The following is a 23,606-nucleotide window of genomic DNA, read 5'->3' as shown; positions in this document are numbered from 1 at the left end:
TCGAGATGGATAAACAAAAAAGAGAGGTGGGTTTTGTTTTGATTTTGCTTTGGGTTAGGGGGTGTTCTCTTTTGCCGTGTGAATGTCGTGTGTATGTGGGGGGGGGGGGTGCATGCGTGCCACAGCACTCACGTGGAAATCAGGGCCACTTCGATTGTTGGTCCTCACCTGCCATCTGGTATGAAGTAGCATTCCTTGTTCACCACTGTGTTTGCCAGTCTGGCTGGCCCACAAGCCCCTGGGAGAGTCTGCTGTCTCCAGCTCCCTCCTGGCTCCAGGTGCCCCAGGACTACACAGACCTGTGCTTCAGCACTGGGCAGTATGTTGGCACTGGAGAGCTGAACTCAGGCGTTCATGCTCGCATGGCAAGCAGCTTATCCCATAAAGCATCGCCCCAGTCCTCTGGACACTTAAAAGTTGTTACCTTTTGTTATTTGAAACTTAGAATATCAATTTCAAATTTCCTATTTCTCCTGGTATAAATTCTGTCCCAGCTGGCCTCCCTGAAATATGAAACTATTTATTATTTAATCATCTACCTTTAAAAATGGACTCTGTTATCCCATGTCCTATTGGATATCAGTCAGGAAAAAAGAAAAACTTCAGGGAAAATACAATCTAGAAAAGATGTAAGTGGACAGGAAACCTGGAAGATGATCTCACAAAGACAGTACCACTCAGAGGTGAAGAAAACTGACAAGAATGACAAAACAGGTATTTGAAAAGAGAATCATTTTTCAAAATCATGGAAATCTCTTGAGAAACTGATAAAACACTTGAATATTTTTACAAAGAAAAATCTTTAAAAATATGCAGTCAAACACAGTTCAATTATGCAGTTTTGTCATAAATGTATATCATGCACATAAAATGCAATTGATTCTTGTTGAGGTTCAAATTAATAGTTAAAGTTATAACTTCAATTCTGTTTTATGTGATAATATTAATATTCTTTTTACCAAGAAAAGTCCCAAGATTTCCCCCTCTCCCATTGAATTAAATTGTATTTATCTGTTTAAGTAGACTTATTTTCAGTGGCCTTTCCCAAAACCACTTATCCTGAAGTAAGACAGACTACCTGTATCTCAATTCCATCTCAAGGTAGAATATGTTTTATGTACCAAGTAACCTAACACAGAGGACAAAAAGAACAAACTCATTGCCAATTTTGAGAAGATTCAAAGTCAGGAATTAGGAGGAAAACATGACTTGGAATCAATACACTATCAATCACAAACTAATTCCTTGTAGGCAGAAAGAGATTCTAACACCACTGAGAAGTGATTTTAAATGGTCATGTAGAGCCAGACATTGTGGCACATACCTTGTAATCCAACACTTGAGAGGCAAAGCCAGGAAGAAGCCACAAGTTCAGGGCCAGTATGGTCTACTTGGTGAGCTCCATATCAGCCTGCATTATAGAGAGAGACCCTATGTGCAAACAAAATCATTCTGAAGCACTGTATTTAACCATATGAAAAAGGAGTCAAGAAGTGTCAAATTTCTCTTCTCCATCTCTTTGCTTTTTAAGACAATAAATATCTTGAATTTCATTCCCCCAATAATTTAAATACTAGTAATTTATACTCATCTTTTGTTTTTTTGCACATATAATGGACCTAATTCCAAATAGACATATCAAGGACTTAAAGCTGAATTACTAAGCATCAGAGTATTATCAGTACTCCTTTATCAAAACACTTCAGTATGAATCCAGAAGCTATTGGTAGTACTATGCTGCAATTGATTGACCAAAAAGCAGGCAGAAACTGGGAAGAATCCTGTCCTATGAAATAAAACAACTCGGTTTAAGCAACTAATAAACTTCCCGAATAAAGCATATTATCCAATGAAATAAAGTTCAGTATAATATCTTTTGGACTGTTCTAAATATTATTAGTTCAGATATATATTTGAGATACAATAAACTGTATTAATAAGAGGCATGACTTCAAATATAAGCAATTAAAACACAGACCTTGGGCTGGAGAGATGGCTTAGCAGTTAAGCTGTTTGCCTGAGAGCCTAAGAACCCATGTTCTACTCTCAAAATTTAACCAGACACATAAAGGTGAGGCAAGTTCAAGGGTGCACATGCCCACTAGGAGGCACAAGTGTCTGGAGTTCGACTGCAGTGGCTGAGACTCTGGCATGCCAATTCTATTTTGCTCACTTGCTTGCTCTCTTTAAAATAAATAAATAAATAAAAATAAATAAATGAAACACAGGCCTTACATCTATGCCACAGTCATTCATCCTGTAGACTTGGTGACTAGTATGGTGGTGTTGAGGTGTTTTAATCTTTAAGAGGTGGAGAATAGTGGAAGGTCATTAGACCATAGGACACTACTGCCCTCATAAGGTATTAAGGCAGAACTCATGTGACTGGATTATCACATGTACTATTCCTTCCTTAAGTTTTTTATGTCAGTATTTTGTCACTGTAACAAGTAACTAATAAAGTAGCAAAACACCTTCAGTTAATGCATGTATGTATATGGAAAAAAACTCTACATTTTTAGACATATATATGCATATAATATGCACATATATATTCTCTACTCAAATGATGTTCTGTATTATTGAATGACTTATATGAAAGAATTTCTACCTAAAATAGAAATAGAAAAAATTTGTGGTATATAGGATTTTGATGCTGTTCAAGGGAATTTTAGTGACAGAAGCATGGGTGCCACCTCTATGAAGGAGTACTGAAAGATCTGCAGGTACTTATAGAAGGAGCTTGACAAGGACCTCGTTCTCAGAATATGCTCCAGGAATGTAACCTTGCAAGCTCTTCAAGAAACTCTGGCTTCCATAAATATCATCACTCCACTTTCATCTGAACTTGGCCTGTCCTAATTCTGGCTATCAATTCAAACCCACCTCTATGACTTCTTTCTGTTCCATCTTAGGGTCAATTTCATCCTGCCTGCTGCTGCTGCTTCTTTGTTTTTTTGTGTTTTTCAAGGTAGGGTTTCACTATAGCCCAGGCTGTCCTAGAATTCACTATGTAATCTCAGTGTGGCCTTGCACTCATGGTGATCCTCCTACCTCTGCCTCCCAAGTGCTGGGATTAAAGACGTGTGCCATCATGTCCAGTCGAGCTGCCTACTTCCGTGGCTCTACTACTTCCTCTCCATCTAGCAGACTCCTAAGACCCTCCTCTCCTGCCATGAACTGACAGCTTCTCTCATCTCCATAGTGGTGGGGATAATCAGGCTTGGTAACAAGTTGCTAATGAGCTGTCTATGCCCTACTCCAAGCTGCATGTTCAGTGTTCAAAACTTTAAACTCTGCGTGGCCATGCCTTATTTATTTGTTATCAAAATCTACTCATTCTCCTTAAAATGTGTTATTCAAACCACCTGCCCTATCCCTAGTGGAGTCGAGTTTTTTCCTGATTTCCTCAATATTTCACAGAATTCCCTAAACTCCACTAACTTCTGCTTTGATGCACCATTTTTCTTCAGTACCCTATATCTGTGTCTATACCAAATGCCTGAGGTGAGTCAACATGGATAAAGAAAAGCCTTATTTTGGTTCATGTATTCTAAGCGTTTAGTCCTAGGTCACTTGTCACTGTTGCTTTTGGGTCTGTAATAGCACAATTCATTAGGCTATGCTGGCAGTGTATCAAAGAAGGCTTCTCAACTCATGGTGCCCAGGAAATAAAATAGAGGAACAGGAAAGGGCCAACATATCATCTCCCTTTCAAAGGCTCATCCCAAGCTATTGAACTTATTTCCATTTAGCCTGGTCTTCCAACAGAACCTTAATTGGGGGCCCAACCCTTCCGCCTATGAGCCTTTGGGGGACATTCAAGGTCCAAACAGTAGCTGGTAAACCTGAGCCAGCCTCTGCTATGAACTGTGTGAAATCACATGACCACATACATTTTCCCTTTAAGTATCTGGTGTAATAGTATGCATATAATATCAATAGTGTTTAATCAAGCTCCCATTTCTATACTAGAATTAAGTTTTTTAGGATATGCACAAGAAGAAAATAAAATTATAGTGGATTCCATTTCCCTAGAGTACTAAAAAGAGACTGGAATTCTTGTAGCAAAAGACTTGGCAGATTTTACTGACAAATCCTGCAATTTAAAGAGAGTTTGGTTTTTCTTCCAGTATTTGTCTTACAACAGAACTGCAAAAGCAAACTTCACTCCATTTTTCTCATCCCAGCAGGCCCACTGCTCCCCAGGAAAGGAATTATCATCATGAATCAATTGGTAAAACACACAGCCATTCTAAGTGACTGAAAGAGGCGGCATTCATACTGAAATGAGGGTCACCCTGGACACTTGAAAGAATACAAAAAGGAAGCTAAGTCAGGTCCCAGGGAGCATTTTAAAAGATTCATAACTGGAGGTAAACAGAGGTGAATTCCCTCAGAGCAGTGTTTGAGACTTCCTTGCATATCCATCTAGATAAAATTTTATGTCTAAATGAAAATCATCAAAATGAAAATAAGAAAAAAAATTAGTAAAGGACAGGATCTAAATTAACGCACTTGGATTTACGACATATTATATTTGGCTGGTGACATTTATTGGTTACTTATCACATGGTAAAAAAAATGTTTACTACCCAAAGGTCATACTCATTTAAATTAAGTCAATTTATATACAAGATTTTCATTTACTTTATATAGCAGCAATATAAGACTTCAACCCCATGAAATTACTGAGCTTCAGAATTCCCATAGATGAAAACATCTTATAGATTCTCAACCAGTCTCAGCATTTTGCTTTCTTGTCTTAAAAAAATATATCTCCTTAATGACTCATAACACTCATAGCATTCTTTATTCTAAATGACCTTTAAAAAAAAAAGTCAGGGGACTGGAGAGATGGCTTAGCGGTTAAGGCATTAGCCTGCAAAGCCAAAGGATCCCACTTTTATTCTCCAGGGCCCCCGTAAGCAAGATGCACAACGGAGAGCATCTGGAATTCATTTGCAGTGGCTAGGGGTCCTGGCATGCCCATCCCCCCCAGCACCTGTTTCCCTCTCTCTCTCAAATAAATAAATTAATTAAATGATAGGGCTGGAGAGATAGCTTAGTGGTTAAGGCAGTTGCCTGTGAAACCTAAGGACCCATTTTCAACTCTGCAGATCCCACATAAGACAGATGTACAAGGTCACATAAGCATCAAGGTTGAACATACACACAAGGTGGACCACATATCTGGAGTTTAACTGCAGTGGCTGGAGGCTCTGGCACACCAATTCTCTCCTCTCCCTCTCTCTCTCATAAAAAAATATCATAATAACTGCTTTATTTTCAAAATGAACACATCTGAGCTGAAGAAGTTTGCTTAGTGGTTAGGCATTTGCCTGCAATGCCAAAAGACCCTGCTTCGATTCACCAGGTCCCACGTAAGCCAAATGCACAAGGTGACAAGGTGGGAATCTGGAGTTTGTTTGCAGTGGCTGGAGGCCCTAGTACACCCATTCTTTGTCTCTCTGTCTCTCTTTCTCAAATAAATAAATAAAATACATTAAGCAGATGAAAACATCCAAATTTTGATTAAACTTCAAACGAAATTTAAAATCAAACCCTTGGAGAATCTGAAAATAAAATCACCACACACATTTTTTTGCTTTACTCTCATTCTTTATTCCCTCATGGATTCAGATATCCAAAGTCAAGCTAGGTAACAGGATAATTAGAGTGCACAGATTCTGAACTATCAAAGTTTGGAGGCACATGGTGTCTACTGGCTCCATCATAAACTTCTCAGGTTAAGAACAGACCAGATACCTTCCATATACTAAACATATACTAAAAGAACAATGAAAGTCACCCTTTCCAGAATAGACAATGGTCCATTAGCAGTACTAATTAGCAGTACAGTTTTATCCAATGGCAGGAATCCTAGCGTGTGACCTGAACAACTACTTGAAGCTCAGGAACAGAGCACAATGCACGTACCTCCCATCCTTCAATGTGTGACTGCCATTCCTCTAGAACTTCCAGCTTCTCCATCTGTCTCTTGGCCTCATTGATGTTGGAACAGACAGCTTTCATGGCTTGCAGAGCCTCCATCACTGCTGCATAGTCACTGTGTTTCCGTGGAGTCCGCTTCAATAACTCCTGTTTATACATACACATAAACACAAATCACCCTTTGATCTTCAGTTCTCTGGTAAAACAGGCTCATAATGTCCAGAAAATTACAAAGATCATGAGAGCTACTTTGCTAAGTGACACAAACTCAACCAAGATTGAGATCAAAAGCACAACATCAAACCAATGAGTAAGTGTTATTCCAATGTACATTTTCACAGTCACTTTAGTGTTTTATATTGTGTTTTTTTCCCTCAAACATACTTTGTTTTAAAATAGACTTGGGGACTAAAGAGGTGGCTTAGTGGGTAAAGGAGGATACTTGCAAAGCCTGACAGACTGGTTTTGATTCACTAGTATCCACGTAAAGCCAGCTGCACAAGTGGTACATGTGTCTGGAGTTCATCTGCAGTGGCTGGAGGCCCTGGTGTATCCTTACCTACTCTTTTCTTTCTCAACTTGCTCTCTCTCTCAAATAAAAATATAGTTAGTTTTTAGTTTTCTTCTAATTTATCATATATGTACCTGGAAGATATATTTTTAAATGTAAACTTGGTGTTTGTGTTATCAAAACTATATCTATATGTTCATTTCATGTTTTTAATTCCTTAAAAGAACACATGTTCAAAGAAATATATATTATAATGTCAAAAATAAGTTAATTTTCCGGCTGGAGGGATGGCTTAGCAGTTAAGGCATTTGTCTGCAAAGCCAAAGGACCCAGCTTCAATTCTCCAGGGGCCACACGTGTCTGGAGTTCATTTGCAGTGGCTGCAGCCCTGGTGTGCCCTCTCTGTCTCTCATTCTCTCTCTCTCTCTCCCTCCCTCTCTCTTCCTCTTTCTCTCTGTTAAATAAATAAATAAAAACAAAATATTAAAAAATAAATAAATGTTAATTTCCTATCCTAAAATTTTTGAGAAACTATGAAACTAGGTAACAAACAAAGAGAAAATTGTCTTAAACTTCAGCAAAAAAATTATTTACAAATTCCACAGTAATCATTAAAAGAACAATTTATTTCATTTGCACTGATGACTGTAGATAATTCTGTGATGAATGTGCTTTCATGCTTCCAATAACTTCCTTATTTTGTTTTTAATTTTTTAGATTTGGAAAAATATTTATTTTTTTTCTATTCCAGATATCAAAAGTAATCTTTAATCACTTAAATATATTAAAAGGCCTTGTTAGCTGTTGTTTAGAAGCATAAAATCAAACTTCTTCACTGTCTAGACAGTTGTGACCGCACTGCTTTTTAATTAGTCATTTGTTTCTTTACAACAGTTGTCAACATCATGAAGCTAACACAATTACAGAAACCCTGAGGCACAACTTCTAAAAGATGTTCCTGTTTCTCAATATTCACAGGGAATGTGGGCTGGTCCTATATTCTCATAAACTCTTGTGGTCAAAATGGTGCCATAAACATTGACCCTGGTTTTGGCCTGTTGACCCTGTTTTGACCCTATGAAGTTATATTCTTCCTACCAAGCTAATAGCAGGAGAATGCACATTATGCTATTCTCAAGATGTGATGGAAAAACTTATGTTGGACCCCAAGTCAAATCTGCAACAGGGCCACAGCAGCCTTCTTCCAAATTCTAAGGAGCAGAAGCACTTTTGAATTACGTAAAGAGGAAAAGTCAATCCACAGGACATGATGTGGGGGTCCTGGAATGGTACCAAAGGGGATGTGTGGAATCCAGGAGTGAATTTAAGTAATAGGAATAGAAAAACAAAAACAACCAGTAATGGGTAATGATATTCTCATAATTACTTGCTATGAACCTCATGTTAACTGGACAAGTAAATAATGTCACGTTCTAAAAGTAAAATCAATGTATGCTTACAGCCTAATTTTTTATTTTTATTTTCTTATTTTTTATTTTAGAGAGAACAAGAGACAGACAGTGAGAGACAGTGAGACAGAGAGAGGGGGAGAGAATTAGCACACTAGGGCCACAGCCACTCCAATCGAACTCCAGATGCTTGCACCACCTAGTGGGTATGTGCGACCTTGTGATTGCCTCACCTTTCTGCGTCTGGCTTATGTGGGATCTGAAGAATCAAACATGGGTCCTTAGGCTTTGCATGCAAGCACCTTAAATGCTAAGCCACATCTTTAGCTCCAGCCCAATATTTTAATATTTTCGTCTGAGTAAATGAAACCTCTCAAAATTATAGAGAATCTAAGCAATAATTTTTGAGCACTGTCATACCTGCTTTCCATTCTGAGTGTATGAAAATAATTTTACCCAAAGAAGAAGAATTTTACCTCTCTGCTTAAAGGACCTCTGAACTGATATTCTTGTGAGGCAAGGATGGTCCATGATGCTATCTTTTGAGACATAAGTTCAAGTATCTGAGGCCATCCTTCATCAAAATGAATGATGCAGGGCTAGAGAGATGGCTTAGAAATTAAGATGCTTGCCTGCAAAGCCTAAGGATCCATATTCGACTATTGAGATCCCACATAATCCAGACACACAAGGTGATGCAAGCATGCAAGGTCACACATGTGCACCAGGTGGCAGACGGAACTTGATCGCAGTGGCTAGAGGCCCTGGTAAACCAATTCTACCTCTCCCTCCAACCTCCACATAAAAAAGGCCAGCCTGTTGGGTTTGCCTAAGAAAAGAAGAGGAAAGGAGAGGGGAGGGGAGGGGAGGGGAGGGGAGGGGAGGGGAGGGGAGGGGAGGGGAGGGGAGGGGAGGGGAAGGGGAAGGGAGGGGAGGGGAAGGGAAGGGAAGGGGAAGGGGAAGGGGAAGGGGAAGGGGAAGGGGAAGGGGAAGGGGAAGGGGAAGGGGAAGGGAAGGGAAGGGAAGGGAAGGGAAGGGAAGGGAAGGGAAGGGAAGGGAAGGGAAGGGAAGGGAAGGGAAGGGAAGGGAAGGGAAGGGAAGGGAAGGGAAGGGAAGGGAAGAGAGAATGATGTAGAGAAACCACTTGCTCATGATGTGTTCAGCACAGTATCTCCCTATTCTTGAAGTAAGTTAGACATGTCTCCAAAAAGGAATCATGAATAACTGCAGTTCTAAGTAACATATAAACTGAGTCCCTGAGTGGAGATATGCAGGGATTCTCACAAAGAACAGAGCCATGCTGGTACTGACACTTTTGTGTCTATATTCCAGACATTGTCCAAAGTCAGCCCTCAAGTTGGAGGCCCATTCTTTTACTTATTCATAAGGCTTTTTGTGGTGTAACCAAGCAATTCTAGACTTGCTCTTTAATAAGAAGTATTTCTCCTCAAAAAAAATTTTATAAGATAGTCAATATATACAGTTGACAAATATTGCAACAAAGATTTCCAGTTAATATTCATAACATTTATACAAAGTTAAATCAATAAAATCAGTAAGCATGTCTACAGAATTCCATAGTATTTTTTTGGCTCTAACATTCTTTTTTTAATTTTAATTTTAATTTTTTTCTTTTCACAATTTTTATTAACATTTTCCATGATTATATAAAATATCCCATGGTAATACCATCCCTCCCCCCAACACACTTTTCCCTTTGAAGGTAGTCAATATATACAGTTGACAAATATTGTAACAAAGATTTCCAGTTAATATTCAAAACATTTATAAAAAGTTAAATCAATAAAACCAGTAAGCATGTCCACAGAATTCCATAGTATTTTTAAATTAGATGTCAACCAGTAGTTAGCATATTAAAATAAATCAGAATAGGTTTATTCATATCTATTAAAAATAAACAATAATGGCTAAAGTGTAGAAGTCATATGATGCTAAATGATGTATGAAATAACTAAATCAATCATTGTAAAATCCCATGTATAGGAATACAAATGTATATTTATGTGAAAATGTATATATCCATACATGTATATATTTCTGTAGATACATGTTATAAGATCATCACCATCTCTGTTTTAAAAATGATAAACCAAAGCTTAAAGAGGTTAGGTTATATACTGCAATTAGAGGGCTGGCAGGGAGAATACTTGTAATTTGAACCCAAAGTTCATGTGCCCAACCCTGTCCCCAACTCCTTTTGTAGATGTGACAGTTTCAAAAGTATGATTTCAAAAATTGCTGTTACTCTAAGACACTACATTGTCATAATAAAAAATACTGGTGACTGTCATAAGATAATAGACCTACAACTATTAGTGGGATATTCCTTATCTTTAAAAGGTAGTGCTTTCTGGCTGGAAAGATTGTGAAGTGGTTAAACCCTCTGCCTGCAAAGCCTAATGACTCTGGTTTGATTTCCCAGTTCCTACATAAAGCCAGATACATAATATGGTGTATGCATCTGGAGCTCTCTTACAGTGGCTAAAGGCCCTGACATGCCCATATTCATTCTCTCTTTCTCTCTCTCTTTCCTTTGCCTCTTTCTGCTTAAATAAAAATGTCTTTAAAAGGCAGTGTTGTCATTCCATGTTCTATCATTTGCTTAATATCACTCCCTTATAATCTTTTAAAAAGTGCTATCAAAATTATAAGATTTTGACCTTAACTTCATTAGCATCATGAAGTCACCAAAGGGGAATTTAAAAAATATACCAAGAGCATCTAGCAGAGTGGTGTGGCAGAAGTGTAGAGGGCTCCCCAAAAAATGCACCAAGAGTGTATGTATTTAAAATAAGAGTTCTATAGTTAAAGCATTATATAAGCTAGTCAAAATAGCCTTAATGGGTCCTTTTTGAAAGGATGGTGGCATTTACTCTAAATGAAACTCAGACACGTATGTTTGCTACAAAAAAAAGCCACTAAAAGCCTCCTTTAATGGCTTTTCCACCAAAGATTTGCTCCCTGTTTTATATGTAAATTTATGCCAAAATAGCCATTTTTCCAAAAATTATACTCTTCCTTAGTTTTAGAATGTTGCATGCTTTAAATGATAATTTAAAACTATCAGCAAAATATGAAGGCACAAAGAATGTGGCAATGAGGTAACAGTTAAAATACCTTCAAAATCAGAGGGTACTTGCATATCCTTTGTATTGGTGTCACTAAATATCCTTCCAGGGGGACATCTGTGCTCTTCCGCCCTCCAAGCAGCATGCAGTTCTGGGGGGGGGGGGGGGAGAGAATAAACGTAATTCAGTACATTTTTCAAACCTGAGGTTGTGAAACTGTTCTGTCACAAAACTTTATGATTAAAAGTTATGAAAGCGGGCTGGAGAGATGGCTTAGCGGTTAAGCGCTTGCCTGTGAAGCCTAAGGACCCCAGTTGGAGGCTCGGTTCCCCAGGTCCCATGTTAGCCAGATGCACAAGGGGGCGCACGCGTCTGGAGTTCGTTTGCAGTGGCTGGAAGCCCTGGCGCACCCATTCTCTCTCTCTCCCTCTATCTGTCTTTCTCTGTGTCTGTCGCTCTCAAATAAATTTTAAAAAAAATTTTAAAAAAAGTTATGAAAGCATGTGTCCTTATACACATCTCTTTTTCTTTAACAGGTGCATAGTATTCAATTGCCAATGACAGAGACAAGGAAATGTAGGCGAGACTATTCTTCATTAAGGAATACAATGAACTTACAGCTCAGCAATTAGTTCACATCTATTCATATCCTGAAAGAAAGGTGGAAATGGAGACGGAGATGCAGAGCGGGGGAGGAGGACAGACAGAGACGGAAAGGCACATGCGGTCACATAGAGGGATGCGCTGCGTAGTACAGAAGCAGGCAAAAAGACTACTGGTTTCTAACTCTAAGCCATAATGCAACCAGAACTGATTTCAGAGCTCTTTTTACTTCTCTGGACAACTGTCAGGCTTTAGCCAGGTGATTTCTAAGTAACTTTTAATTATCATGTTTCAAGGATTCTGTCACAGGCAGTCTCAGAGACAAGGCAAACAAAGAAATCTCAAAATCAGCAATCACAGTGAGATGAAAATGAAGCAGCTTCCACCCACCATAAAGTGGCCTGAAGAGAAAATCCACCGCTAAGGAACCTTCCACCTCCTGAGCAACGCAAAGACAAACACTGGAGACTTGTCCGTCAGAGGGACCAGCACAAAAGGTGTGTGTAAGAAATAACTAACAAAGGAAAGAGGTGGCCTTTGAGATGCTGAGGTCTTCTGTTAAGTCTGTTTCATATCAACATTATACAATGCTGTTCATTATGCACTGAGAGGAGAGGCTACATGTGAGAGGAAAGGATGCGAAAGGAAGACTGATGGTACCCGACCCCCCCCCCCCCATGAACCAGGCAGCAAGACTTCAGCCCCAGTTGGTGTTTCCAAGGCAGAAAAACTAGACTCTGGTGGTAACTTCCCCCAAACACCTCAGGAAACAGAGCAGCTGCTGCATGATTTTATATAACATGGTCCTAGGGAGTTCCATCCCTAATGCACCTCCAGGTTATAACAGTATTATTTCATTATATTATTTATAAGAGCATTATTATGTATGGCATTCTCTCCAGAGAAATCCTTACAAACACAGTCACTGACATCCCATGATATGTCATGATGTTCTGTACCACAGCATGAGTTGGCATCCTCACTTGCATGGCTACTCTTTTTCTTAGCTCTGGGCTGAAGGGTCCTAAAAGTTCTTACACAGATTCTAACACACTTCAGTTACACGTACTATTTAACAATGAATTCTCTTCATGGTCACATGGATATCATGGAAGGAGAGGGGAAGAGGGTCTCCTTAGGACTATGCTGTGTAAGAACATGCATTGGCCACTCTGTCTCCTGAGGTGTCTGGGGGAAGTTAGGATCAGAATTTTACACTGGCGTAGGGCAGTGAGCTCTCTTCTTATGTATACATAAAACTGCTTCAGGGGCTGGAGACATGGCTTAATGGTTAAGGCACTTGCCTGTGAAGCCTAAGGACACATGTTTGACTCCCCAGATCCCATGTAAGCCATACGCTCAAGGTGATATGTGCAAGGTCACACATGTGCACATGATGGTGCACATGTCTGGAGTTTAATTACAGGGGCTAGAGGCCCTGACATGCCAATTTATATTCTCTCTCTCTCTCTCTCTCTCTCTCTCTCTCTCTCTCTCTCTCTCTCTCTCTCTCTCCCCTTGCTCTCTCATTTAAAAAAGGCCAGTCTACACTTGGGAGGCAGAGGAAGGAGGATTGCTGTGAGTTTGAGGCCATTCTGAGACTCCATAGTGAATTCCAGGTCAGGGATAGAGTGAGACCCTACCTCAAAAAACAAACAAAACAAAACAAACAAACAAAAAAAAATGGCAGTCTATTGGGTTTGCTTCAAAAAAAAAAAAAAAGCTTCAAAAGTACAAGGATCATAAAATCTTACTGAGGTGGCAACATAAGCAAGGTCCTAAAATAATACTATTGTGACCCAACCCCACAACTAGAAACTGAAATGTTTTTCAAAGGGTAATTGTTACTATCCAATTGTGTAAAGAGTAAGGAAAATGAGGACTAGAGATGGCTTAGAGATTAAGGCACTTGCCTGCAAAACCTAAGGACCCAGGCTTGATTCCCCAGCACCCACATAAAGGCAGAGGCACAAAGTGGTGCATGCATCTGGAGTTCATTTGCAATGGCTGGAGGCCCTATCATGCCCATTCTCATCTTCATTCTCATTCTTTCTTTCTCTCTCTCACTCTCTCTCTCTTCCTCTTTCCTTCCCTCTCTCCTTCTTTCTCCTTCTTCCTTTCCCTCTCCCTTTCTCTCCTATCTCTCTCTGTTTGCAAATAAATAAGTAAATAATTTAAAAGAGTTGCAAATAAAAGAATAAGTTAAAGGAAAATGACACTAGAAATAAAATGAGTGCCCTAAAAGTCATCCAGCTAATCTGTGACTACTTTTTGTCAGGGCAGGAGCCATAGAGGAAGATTCTATTAGAATGTGCTGTGGGTCCCCTTAATTTACATTCTTTTTTTAACAGGAACCCAAGTTTTAATAATGACATTCAACTATTATGTACTTCATTCATGTTTCTTGGCTATTGTAAAATGATAGTTTGTTTTTACCCTTACAAGTAGCCTACAAATATTTTTTTACTTCTTTTTTTCTATTATTATTATTATTATTATCAACATATTTCACATGGGTACATCATGTGTTGGTGGCCTCTTTTCTCGCTTCCCTGCCCCCATTCCACTGGGGACCTTCCTCAGTGGGGATGCAGGTATTCCCTATGGGGCTGTGGGTTATGTGTTGTGGGAGCAGCAGTCAGTTGTTTTGGGGGGTGAGGGAATGCCTCTGGGCATGATGTTTCTACCTGTGGCTCTTCTTTCTATACCCTCTTCTGCCAAATTCCCTGAGCTGTGATGGGTTTAAATGATGAGTTTAAATCTACTTCAGTGATGAATTTTTAGAAGTCTCTGGATCGCTATTGTAGCAGGTGCTGAGTATCCTCAGGGTCTGTCTCCTTTACCCTGGTGCTGATTTTCAGGTTCACCATTGAAGCAGCACTCATGCTCATCTCCACAATTCCTTTGTGGAAGTCTTTAATTTATATTCCTGACTTGTGACATTTTCAGTGAGACCTCACACAAGTCACTAGGCAAACTAAAATGAGGAGTCCCCCAAGTTATTGCTGATGGAGCCAGGACGCGTTCAATAACACAGCAGAGTTCTTCATAAAGAGCCCCAACATTTCAATGGAAAACAAGTTCCTTCCGGCCTTGGCAGAAATAGATAGCAACAAATCCCTTTCCTGAAACATTGGCAAAAACTACTCCAAAATACCAATTTCACAACTTTTGAAGTCAAATAACAAACTGAGAAGTGTTTACTCATGAAAACCTACAGAAGTTGAGGCTTGAGCTGTGGGCGTCTGTGACATCCTAACCTGGGTTCTTCTTATTCCCCATGACCCATCTACTGGCTCATTCATCTTTCACTTGGATGCTCTCAAAGTAACACCATCACAGTGGCACTGACGCTGGAAACGTGCTGCTAAAAGATACAGTTGGAAGCTTGTGATGCTAAGGAGTGTTGTAAAGAAAGTTAACACCTTCCATAAGAAAGGCAAAAGTATGCACACAGTGTCAGCCCAAGATTATAGCCATGCTTGAGAAAATCCAGCAGAACTGCTAACAATTTAACAGAGAGTTGCATATGACATAGAGAGACTGTATTCATCTTTGGCTAACTGTAAGGCTTTACAGTGCATGAAAAACCAGAGCAGGTTCCCTGGAAAGAGAAGTCTGAATTGACCTGAAAACCACCTGGCCTTTGAGTAGGCCCACACCCCAGGAAGATCCATGGTTAAGATAGATAACTGTATTTGAGTTACCCCTGGCAAATTAAAGCCATCACAAGAGGGACATCAAAAAAGCAAGGCTAACCCTATTACTGAAGACAGCACATGCTGCCAACACATAACAAGAGATCCTGATAGAATCTGGAAGGAATCTAGTTCCCAGATTGTCTGCCCATATAGTACTGGAAAGCGCTGCATAAGCTGCTGGGAGAAAACAGCCAAAAAACACTGTGTGCTAACAAGGGACACTGCTATATAAGAGCAACCAGCCTACTACATGGACACACCTGTGCAATAGTGGCACCTAGAGGTGGGTAACCAGTGGCTTTCTGATTGGCTAAGAGATCTGCTCAGTGGAAAGGAACTCTTAGCTGGAACCGGCAACGGAGTCAGAATCCTATGGAGACCAAAATGTGGACTCCAACAAGAAGATCCCCCTAGTCTTTAGCCAAAAGGCTACACCCACCAAAATCTCTCTTAACAATGCTTATCTCATTGAACCTATGCTGTCCTCAGCCTCCTTTTGGACAATCTGATTTTTGTTTCCAAAAGGAAGCTAGAACATCAGATAAACCACCCCTCACACATCAGCCAAGACCCTGGTGAGCCACAGAGGAATTGGCAAGATGAGAAAGAGTGATGCTTCAATGGCAAGCCTGTCAACCAGTGCCAGGGTCATGGAGACAGACACTAAGGTTACCCAAAGTGCACCAAAGCAAAGCTGAGAACACAACACTAAAGTAGACTTCATACACACCCACACGCACCACAGCCGAGGGAATTCTGCAAAAGATGAGGCAGAAAGAATTTAAGAATCACAGAGTGGAAGGGAATGTCCAGAGGCACTGCCCCCCACCCTTACAATGACTGCTTAATACTCTCACATCTCATAGCCTGCAACCCCAGGGGAGTATCAGCAATCCCACTGAGGATGGCCCTCAGCAGAATGGGGTAAAGAGGAGGGAAAAGATGGTACTAACATATGATGTGTCCATACAACTTTCTACTAAATGAAAAACAAAGTCCGTGTACCTGGCATGCATAAAAAAGCAAGCCTGCACTGGAGATATGGCTTAGCAGTTGAGGCATTTGCCTGCAAAGCCAAAAGAATGAGGTTTGATTCCCCAGGACCCAAGTAAGCCATATGCACAAGGTGGCACATGCATCTGGAGTTAGATTGCAGCAGACGAAGATCCTGGCGTGCCCATTCTCTCTCTCTCTCTCTCTCTCTCTCAAATAAATAAAGTAAAAGATTTTTTTTTAAAGCAAAGCTAAATTATGAAAATAAATTGAGTAGAAGCATCATCCTCTTCACAAATATGAAAGACAGGCTCAAAGTAAGTCTGGACAAGTTACTAAAACAACAGAACACCACATGCAGAAAAGGAAAATAGTAACCAATCTCTGAAAAAAAAAAAAAAAAACACAAAAACCTGCAGATTCCAGAGTTACTATAATAAGTTACTTAAAATGTCAAGTTTTTCATTTAAAAATTATGACATATAAAGGAACAGGAAAACGTGACTCAAACACAGTCAGTAAAATTCTTGACGGTACCCAGATGTTGCACTTAACAAAGACTTCAAAATAGCTATCAGAAGTATGTTCAAAGAATGTTCCACCCTGCTACAGGAACTGAAGGATAATATGCTGACAGTGAAAAAGCAAATGGGAAATCTCAATTGAGAAAAACTATAAAGTCAAATCAAATAGACATGAGTGACATAAATAATTCAGTAGGTAAAATAAATAGCAGATTTGATGAAATAGAAAAAAAAACACATAAAGATAAATCAATGGAATTCATTCCACCTAAGGAACAGGAAAGAAAAATAGATTGCAGAAAAATGAGTGATAATGAGGGACCAAGAAAAAGCATTCCATTAGAAGACATGTATGTAAGGGTCACTAGAGAAGAGAACAATAGGATTTGATAAATAGCCTGATAACAGCTCAAGACCTCCCAAACTAAATTTTGCTGTTTTAAAATGGATATTGGAGTCTCAGTGTATTGCCCCGTCTCGTGGGCTCAAGTGGTCCTTCCATCTCATCCTTAAAGAATCTGGAAACACAGCCATATGCTACTGTGCCCAGCTAACCTACTCAAATTTCATTTTTAACAAAGCTCGTCTTTAAGTTATCAAAGTAAAATCATACCCATATCTAATCACACCACATTTGAATGACTGAAAGATAAAGACAACAAGAAGGTATTGAACGTAGCAGCAAGGGCTGGAGAGATGGCTTGGTGGGTAAGGGTGAGAAAGAATGAGGACTTGAGGTCACTGCCTATTAACCACATAAAAAGTCAGGTATGGTTGCACTCAGTTATAATCCTGGCACTGAGGGGAACAGAGACAGGAGGGTCACGAGGGCCCACTGGTCAGCCATTCTAACCTAAAAAATAGAGAATTCCAGGTTCAGTGAAAGACTCTGTCTCGAGGAAATAAAGCAGAAGAATGATAGAGGAACAGACTCAATGGAGCACACCCATCTGCACACATACACACACCACGCACCACAAAGAAGTACAAGCATAAAATAAAGCATCATGTTAAATACGGATATATAAGCAACATAACAGATACATACAGTCTCATCAGAAATCACTGGAAAGATAGCTTTAGATTTTTAAAAGGAAAACAAATGCAACCAAGAGTTTTATCATTAAAACTATCCTTCAGAAATGAAGGCAAAGTAAGATATCCCCATATAAATGAACACAATATGAAATTATTGCTAGGAGACATGACTTAAAATAAATATTGGGAGGCTGGAGTGATGGTTTAGCAATAAAGGCACTTGCCTGCAAAGCCTGAAGACCCAGGTTCAACTCCCCAGAACACCCACATAAGCCAGGTATACAAAGTGGCACATGCTTTTGGAGTTTGTTTGCAGTGGCTGGAGGCCCTGGCTTAACCATTCTCTCCCTCCCTCTCTCTCTCTCTCTCTCTCTATCTCTCTCTCTCTCTCTCTCTCTCTCTCTCTCTCAGTAAGCAAAAATAAAATAAATATTTTTAAAAAAGAAATATTGGGACTGTTATTCAGATTAACAAGCTATCACAGTCAATTTCATGGGAACAAATAAGTGGCAAGAAATTTTAAGTAAATAGGCAATGTAAAACACTATAGAAAATGCAAAATTGCAGCACACTACTGCAGTTTTCATCACGTTTAGAATGGGATGTAGGAGGCTACAATAGTAAAATGAAGGAGAGAGGGTGTGGAACTTTTTCCATGTTCACCCAGGAAACAGTGCAGCAAAATTCTGATATATTTTACTGGAACTAAATCAGTATTAGCCTAAAATGAACTTGAATATATATGCTGCTGTTTTTTGAGTAATTTAAGCAAAAGAAGCTAACAATGATAGTTTACAAAATAAAAATAAGAATCAAACCGATACATTAAAAATACGTGTTTGGCACAAAAGTGGGCAGAATGAGAGCAGAAGAACAAGACAACAGGTGGGCAGGAGACCGGCAAGACGATGCATGCAGGGCACCCTGTCGACCGTCACAGTAAAGCTACACTACTCCAAGCGAAAGACAAAAGTTGTCAGTGGATGATGCATTTGCTGATCTGCGAGGCTGAGTACCTGAGTTCAATCCCCAAACCTCAAGTAAAAGGCCTGAAGTCATGGAATCCCAGCAGGCTGACTGCAAGGTGGTAGGCAGAGACAGAATTTTCTGGAAGCTGGTGGTGAGCACATCAAAAAGCAGTAACAGCAGCAGAGCAAGATCCAGAGAGAAATCCTTCCTCGAATGAGGCGGGAAGGGCACAGACCAACCTGAAAATTGCCTTCTAACCTCCACACTTATGCTATATACCACGTGTGTGCATGTGCTCTTACGTGCTTGAACACATGCACATGCATGCACACACAGAAAAAAAAAAGTTTCTAAGTAAAAAGTAATAATAGAATTGAAACAGTAAGAGTACTATACTTACCATAATAGTATAAGGAAATACAGACCCTATCAGAAGAAATACCACACAAGATAAAGAATGGCATTTCATAATGTCATTAGAAGTATGAATATAATAAACATGACTTCCTACGTATCTAACAGAGCCCCCAAAAATACATACAGCCAAAATGAACAAAATTGAAAGTGTAAAAGACAATTAATCATACATGAACATAATCTCCTACTTCCTAACTCAATAATTTGTTTATTTTTATTTATTTATTTGAGAGCAACAGACAGAGAGAAAAAGAGGCAGATAGAGAGAGAGAGAGAGAGAATGGGCGCACCAGGGCCTCCAGCCACTGCAAATGAACCCCAGATGCATGCGCCCTCTTGAGCATCTGACTAACGTGGGTCCTGGGGAACCGAGCCTCGAACCGGGATTCTTAGGCTTCACAGGCAAGCACTTAACCGCTAAGCCATCTCTCCAGCCCCTAACTCAATAATTTAATAATATGAATGATTTTTATTTTTCTATGTGAATCATATTCATGTCCTATCATATGAATAAGCCATAGCTTTCAACACATTGTAAAAGAAGGGCTTGGGATGTAGCTCAGTGATAGAAAAATTACAAAGCATGCACAAGGTTCTGAGTTTAATTTCCAGTACAAAACAAAAGAAGAAAGGTAGGGAGGAACAAGGGAAAGAAGGATGGAGGGGGGAAGAAAGAAAAACTGAGGGACAGTAAAAGAAAGAAAAGAAAATATAGTCACCATGAAATCTCATGATGAACTAGCAGTGCATAAAAACTTCAAAAAGAACATCTACAAAAAATAACAGCTTATAAAGACTGGATATGTCTTAACACTTATATTCAGCAATTTTCTGATGATTCCAGTACAGTAAGAGAAAAAAAGGGAAGAAGTAAATCTACCTTCATTTAGATAGTGAAAGAACGTAGAGAGGAAATACTGGAACTAATGCATGAATTTAAAATACAGGATAGAAGATAAACATTCAAAAATCTATTAATTTTTGTATATTAGCAATGGCCCCCAAAATGACATTAAGATATTCCCAATCACAAAAGCTCCAAAAGAATAAACTGTTTAGAAAAAAACTTAAAATGAGATTAAAACTTGAGTAAAGGTTTCTAAATATGACAAGAAAATCATGGTCATTAAAAAACATTAGTAAGTTGGATTTTATCAAAATTCAAAGCTTTGAAAAGCATTAATTAAAAAAATTAATAGCTGGGTGTGGTGGCACACGCCTTTAATCCCAGCACTTGGGAGGCAGTGGTAGGAAGATCACTGTGAGTTCGAGGCCATCCTGAGACTACATAGTGAATTCCGGGTCAGCCTGGGCTAGAGTCAGACCCTACCTCGAAAAACCAAAAACATTAATTAATTAATTAATATACAAAGCACATTGGGAATAATTAAAAGTAATATATTTAATATAGGACTTGCATATAAAACAAGAACACTTACAAATCTATGATAAACATTCCAACATAAAATACAAATATTTGAATAAACATATCATGAGAGAAGCCATATGTATGATTAAAATGTACATGAAAGCATGTTGAATATCACTTTAGTTACTAGAAAACTGCAAAGTCAGACCACAGTAAGATCTTACTATACCCTAATTGGCATCACTATAATCAGAAAGACCAGTAAATGCCAAGTGATGGCAAAATTCAAAGAACCTGGAGTCTCAAGACAGAAAAGGTGGCTATGGTGCAGCCATTCTGGCAATTATGCTGGTCGTGCCTTCAATTAGTTAATGCTATAGTGACCCACCAATTTCAGATTTAGCATTTATTTAAGAGAAGCTTTACAAACCTTTTTTAATTTTTTTGTTTTTATTTATTTATTTGAGAGCAACAGAGAGATAAAGAGGCAGATAGAGAGAGAGAGGGAGAATGGGCGCGCCAGGGTCTCCAGCCACTGCAAACGAACTCCAGATGCATGTGCCCCTTGTGCATCTGGCTAATGTGGGTCCTGGGGAATCGAGCCTCGAACCGGGGTCTTTATGCTTCACAGGCAAGTGCTTAACCACTAAGCTATCTCTCCAGCCCTACAATCTTATTTGCACTAAACATTACAATCTACAGCCATATCTAATGTGGTAAAAATTGGTAAAAAGATGAACTAACTATGGTGATCCCATACAACAGAACACTATTCAGTAATGATGAATGTAACATGGATACATGACGTATCAGAAATTCTTTACTAAGTAACAGAGGACAGGCCCAAACAATTACATTGTATTTTTCATTTGTATAAAACCTGTATGAGCCTGTAATGTGGTCACCTATAATCCCAACACTCAGGAGGCAGAAGCAGGAGTGATGGGAGTGTGAGGCCAGCCTGAGCTACAACAGGAAGCTCACACAGGGCAGTAGTGGCACACAGCCATGGTGGGTAACCAACTGCTCTTGGATTGGCGAACAAATCCACTCAGTGGGAAGGAACCCATATTATGGAAGTGGGAAACAAGTCAGAATCATATCCAGATGAGTTTGATTTCCAGTAACAAGCACCCACTAATTTGGACTACATGAGGGTCTACACCCTTCAAGTTCTCTTGAAACTAATAACGCTTATCCCATTTAACCTATGCTGACCATCTCAAAAAAATTCCCTAGAAAAGGCCACCCTACTGAGATAGTCAATCAGCTTAGAGCAAGTGGGGAGGAATAATGGACTGTAAAGAGGCATGAGGGATTTTGTTTTAAAGAAGTTGTGGGAATGCTATACAACAGCATTTGGGGGATGGCTGTGCAATTCCACAACTGCCTCACAACCACTTACATAAAGCTTTACAAGAGATCCTGTATGCATTTAAGTGTGCTGCCGTAAAGAATTCAACATTTAATTTTGCTGGTTTCCTGAAAGTAAGGAATGGGGGGGGGGCAGTCAGCCTTGGCATTCATTTTCTACCAGACCTATGATCCGCTCCTTCCGGTGATTGCCCTACTTTCGTTTCTCAGAGTAGAAGTAAATGAAACCCCAGGGACCTAGGATGTAAAGCAAAGGTGAACTGTGGCATGAGATCTTTGAGAACCAGGAACCTGTGAAGTCTCCCATGCAATTCTCAGTTGACCAGAAGAGGGCATTAGCAGTGCTTCCCAGACAACACTCTTAGCCCAGTTCTCACGCTTGTTTACCAAGGACCCCAGGTGCCCAGCTGGGCTGTGCAGACAGGTAGCTCACTAACAGGTTTTTACAAAGAATGCAAAGCCTGCTTCTGACCCAGCCTGTCAACAAAAGCCAGCATAACACATGAACATACACTTACCAAAAGAAATGTCCGGATTGTTCTTATTTTATTAAGTTCAAGAAGTAATTTTTGTGCCTTTTCATGGTTACTGCAATATTCATCATAGATACGAAACTTGTCTTTCTGTAAATTCAAGATAGAATAAATAAGAATAATTTTAATTACCACTTTGAAATTTTAACCTATGTGATATGTATAAATAAACTATGTCATAAGAGGTATAATATTGTATGTGGATATATTTTATTTATTTTCCATAGTTCAAAATATGACTTAGAACAGGAGACAGACATATATTAATTATACCCCAACATGACCAATGCATTGACACTAGTAAGCCAACTGATGGTGAAGCTCAGAGAAGAGAGATCTTAGATTCACTATGGCAATTGTGACACAACTTTCAAAAATGTGCTGGTTCTGAGCAGATCCATGCTGCACAGGGCCGACGAAGGAAGAAAAGGAATCGTGAAATTCAGTATCTTGCAGTTCACGCACACTAATCTGGGCAGTTGTGTATAAGAAGAATGTTGGTCAACAGAGAACTATCCAGCAACAAGTCACTAAGACAATGGTGGAACCCGAAGACACACCGTCTGAGTGGTCATTTCACAAAGAGATGTAGCTAGGGCAGAAAAGTCAGGAAATAGTGCTTTCAAATAGCTGTCATACATGGACAGTTCTGTGAGCTCCAAACAAAATGGTAGATCTATTATGTAGAAATGGCTGGAGCAATGATGGACAGATATATGATCAATACAGAAATATTAAGCAATTAATGCTACTGCTTAAAAGTGACCAATAGACAAAACATAAATGATCTTCATAGATGGATACAGGTGAGTCTTTCAAAACAGGAGGATTATTTTACTATCAAGATCTCTGAACTTCCTTCTACCTGTAAGACTTTCTATCAAGGCAGACCAATGAAAAGACAGATAAGTTATTAATCAAATACTAGAGCAGAAGTGTGTCTTTTGAAATTTCAGAGGCATACATCTAGAAACATTAAACACTGCCTTATGTAGCTAGTAGAGAATGTATTGAATTACTTATCTCAAGAGATGGTATGAGCCAGGAAAAGAGTCAAGTTCAGAACTAGTTGAGCTAAATTCAAAGATGAGAGATTCATAATGTGTTTCTACGGAAATGAC

The 23,606-nt window shown here is 39.3% G+C and overlaps 1 protein-coding gene across 1 annotated transcript in view; it reads right to left on the bottom strand.

Moving 5' to 3' along the window:
• Prex2 (phosphatidylinositol-3,4,5-trisphosphate dependent Rac exchange factor 2) overlaps positions 1-23,606 on the bottom strand; it is a 318,249-nt gene that overhangs the window by 215,692 nt on the left and 78,951 nt on the right. The window contains exons 4-6 of the mRNA XM_045143485.1: positions 22,471-22,575; positions 11,014-11,115; positions 5,941-6,102 (exon numbers count right to left, since the gene is read on the bottom strand). Of these exons, the coding sequence (XP_044999420.1) occupies positions 5,941-6,102; positions 11,014-11,115; positions 22,471-22,575 (369 nt within the window). The remainder of the gene's footprint in view (positions 1-5,940; positions 6,103-11,013; positions 11,116-22,470; positions 22,576-23,606) is intronic.

This window comes from Jaculus jaculus, chromosome 2 (genome assembly GCF_020740685.1).
Source record: "Jaculus jaculus isolate mJacJac1 chromosome 2, mJacJac1.mat.Y.cur, whole genome shotgun sequence".
NCBI lineage: Eukaryota > Metazoa > Chordata > Mammalia > Rodentia > Dipodidae > Jaculus > Jaculus jaculus.
Note: the sequence above shows the minus strand (reverse complement) of the source record. Positions and strands in the feature narration are given on the sequence as shown.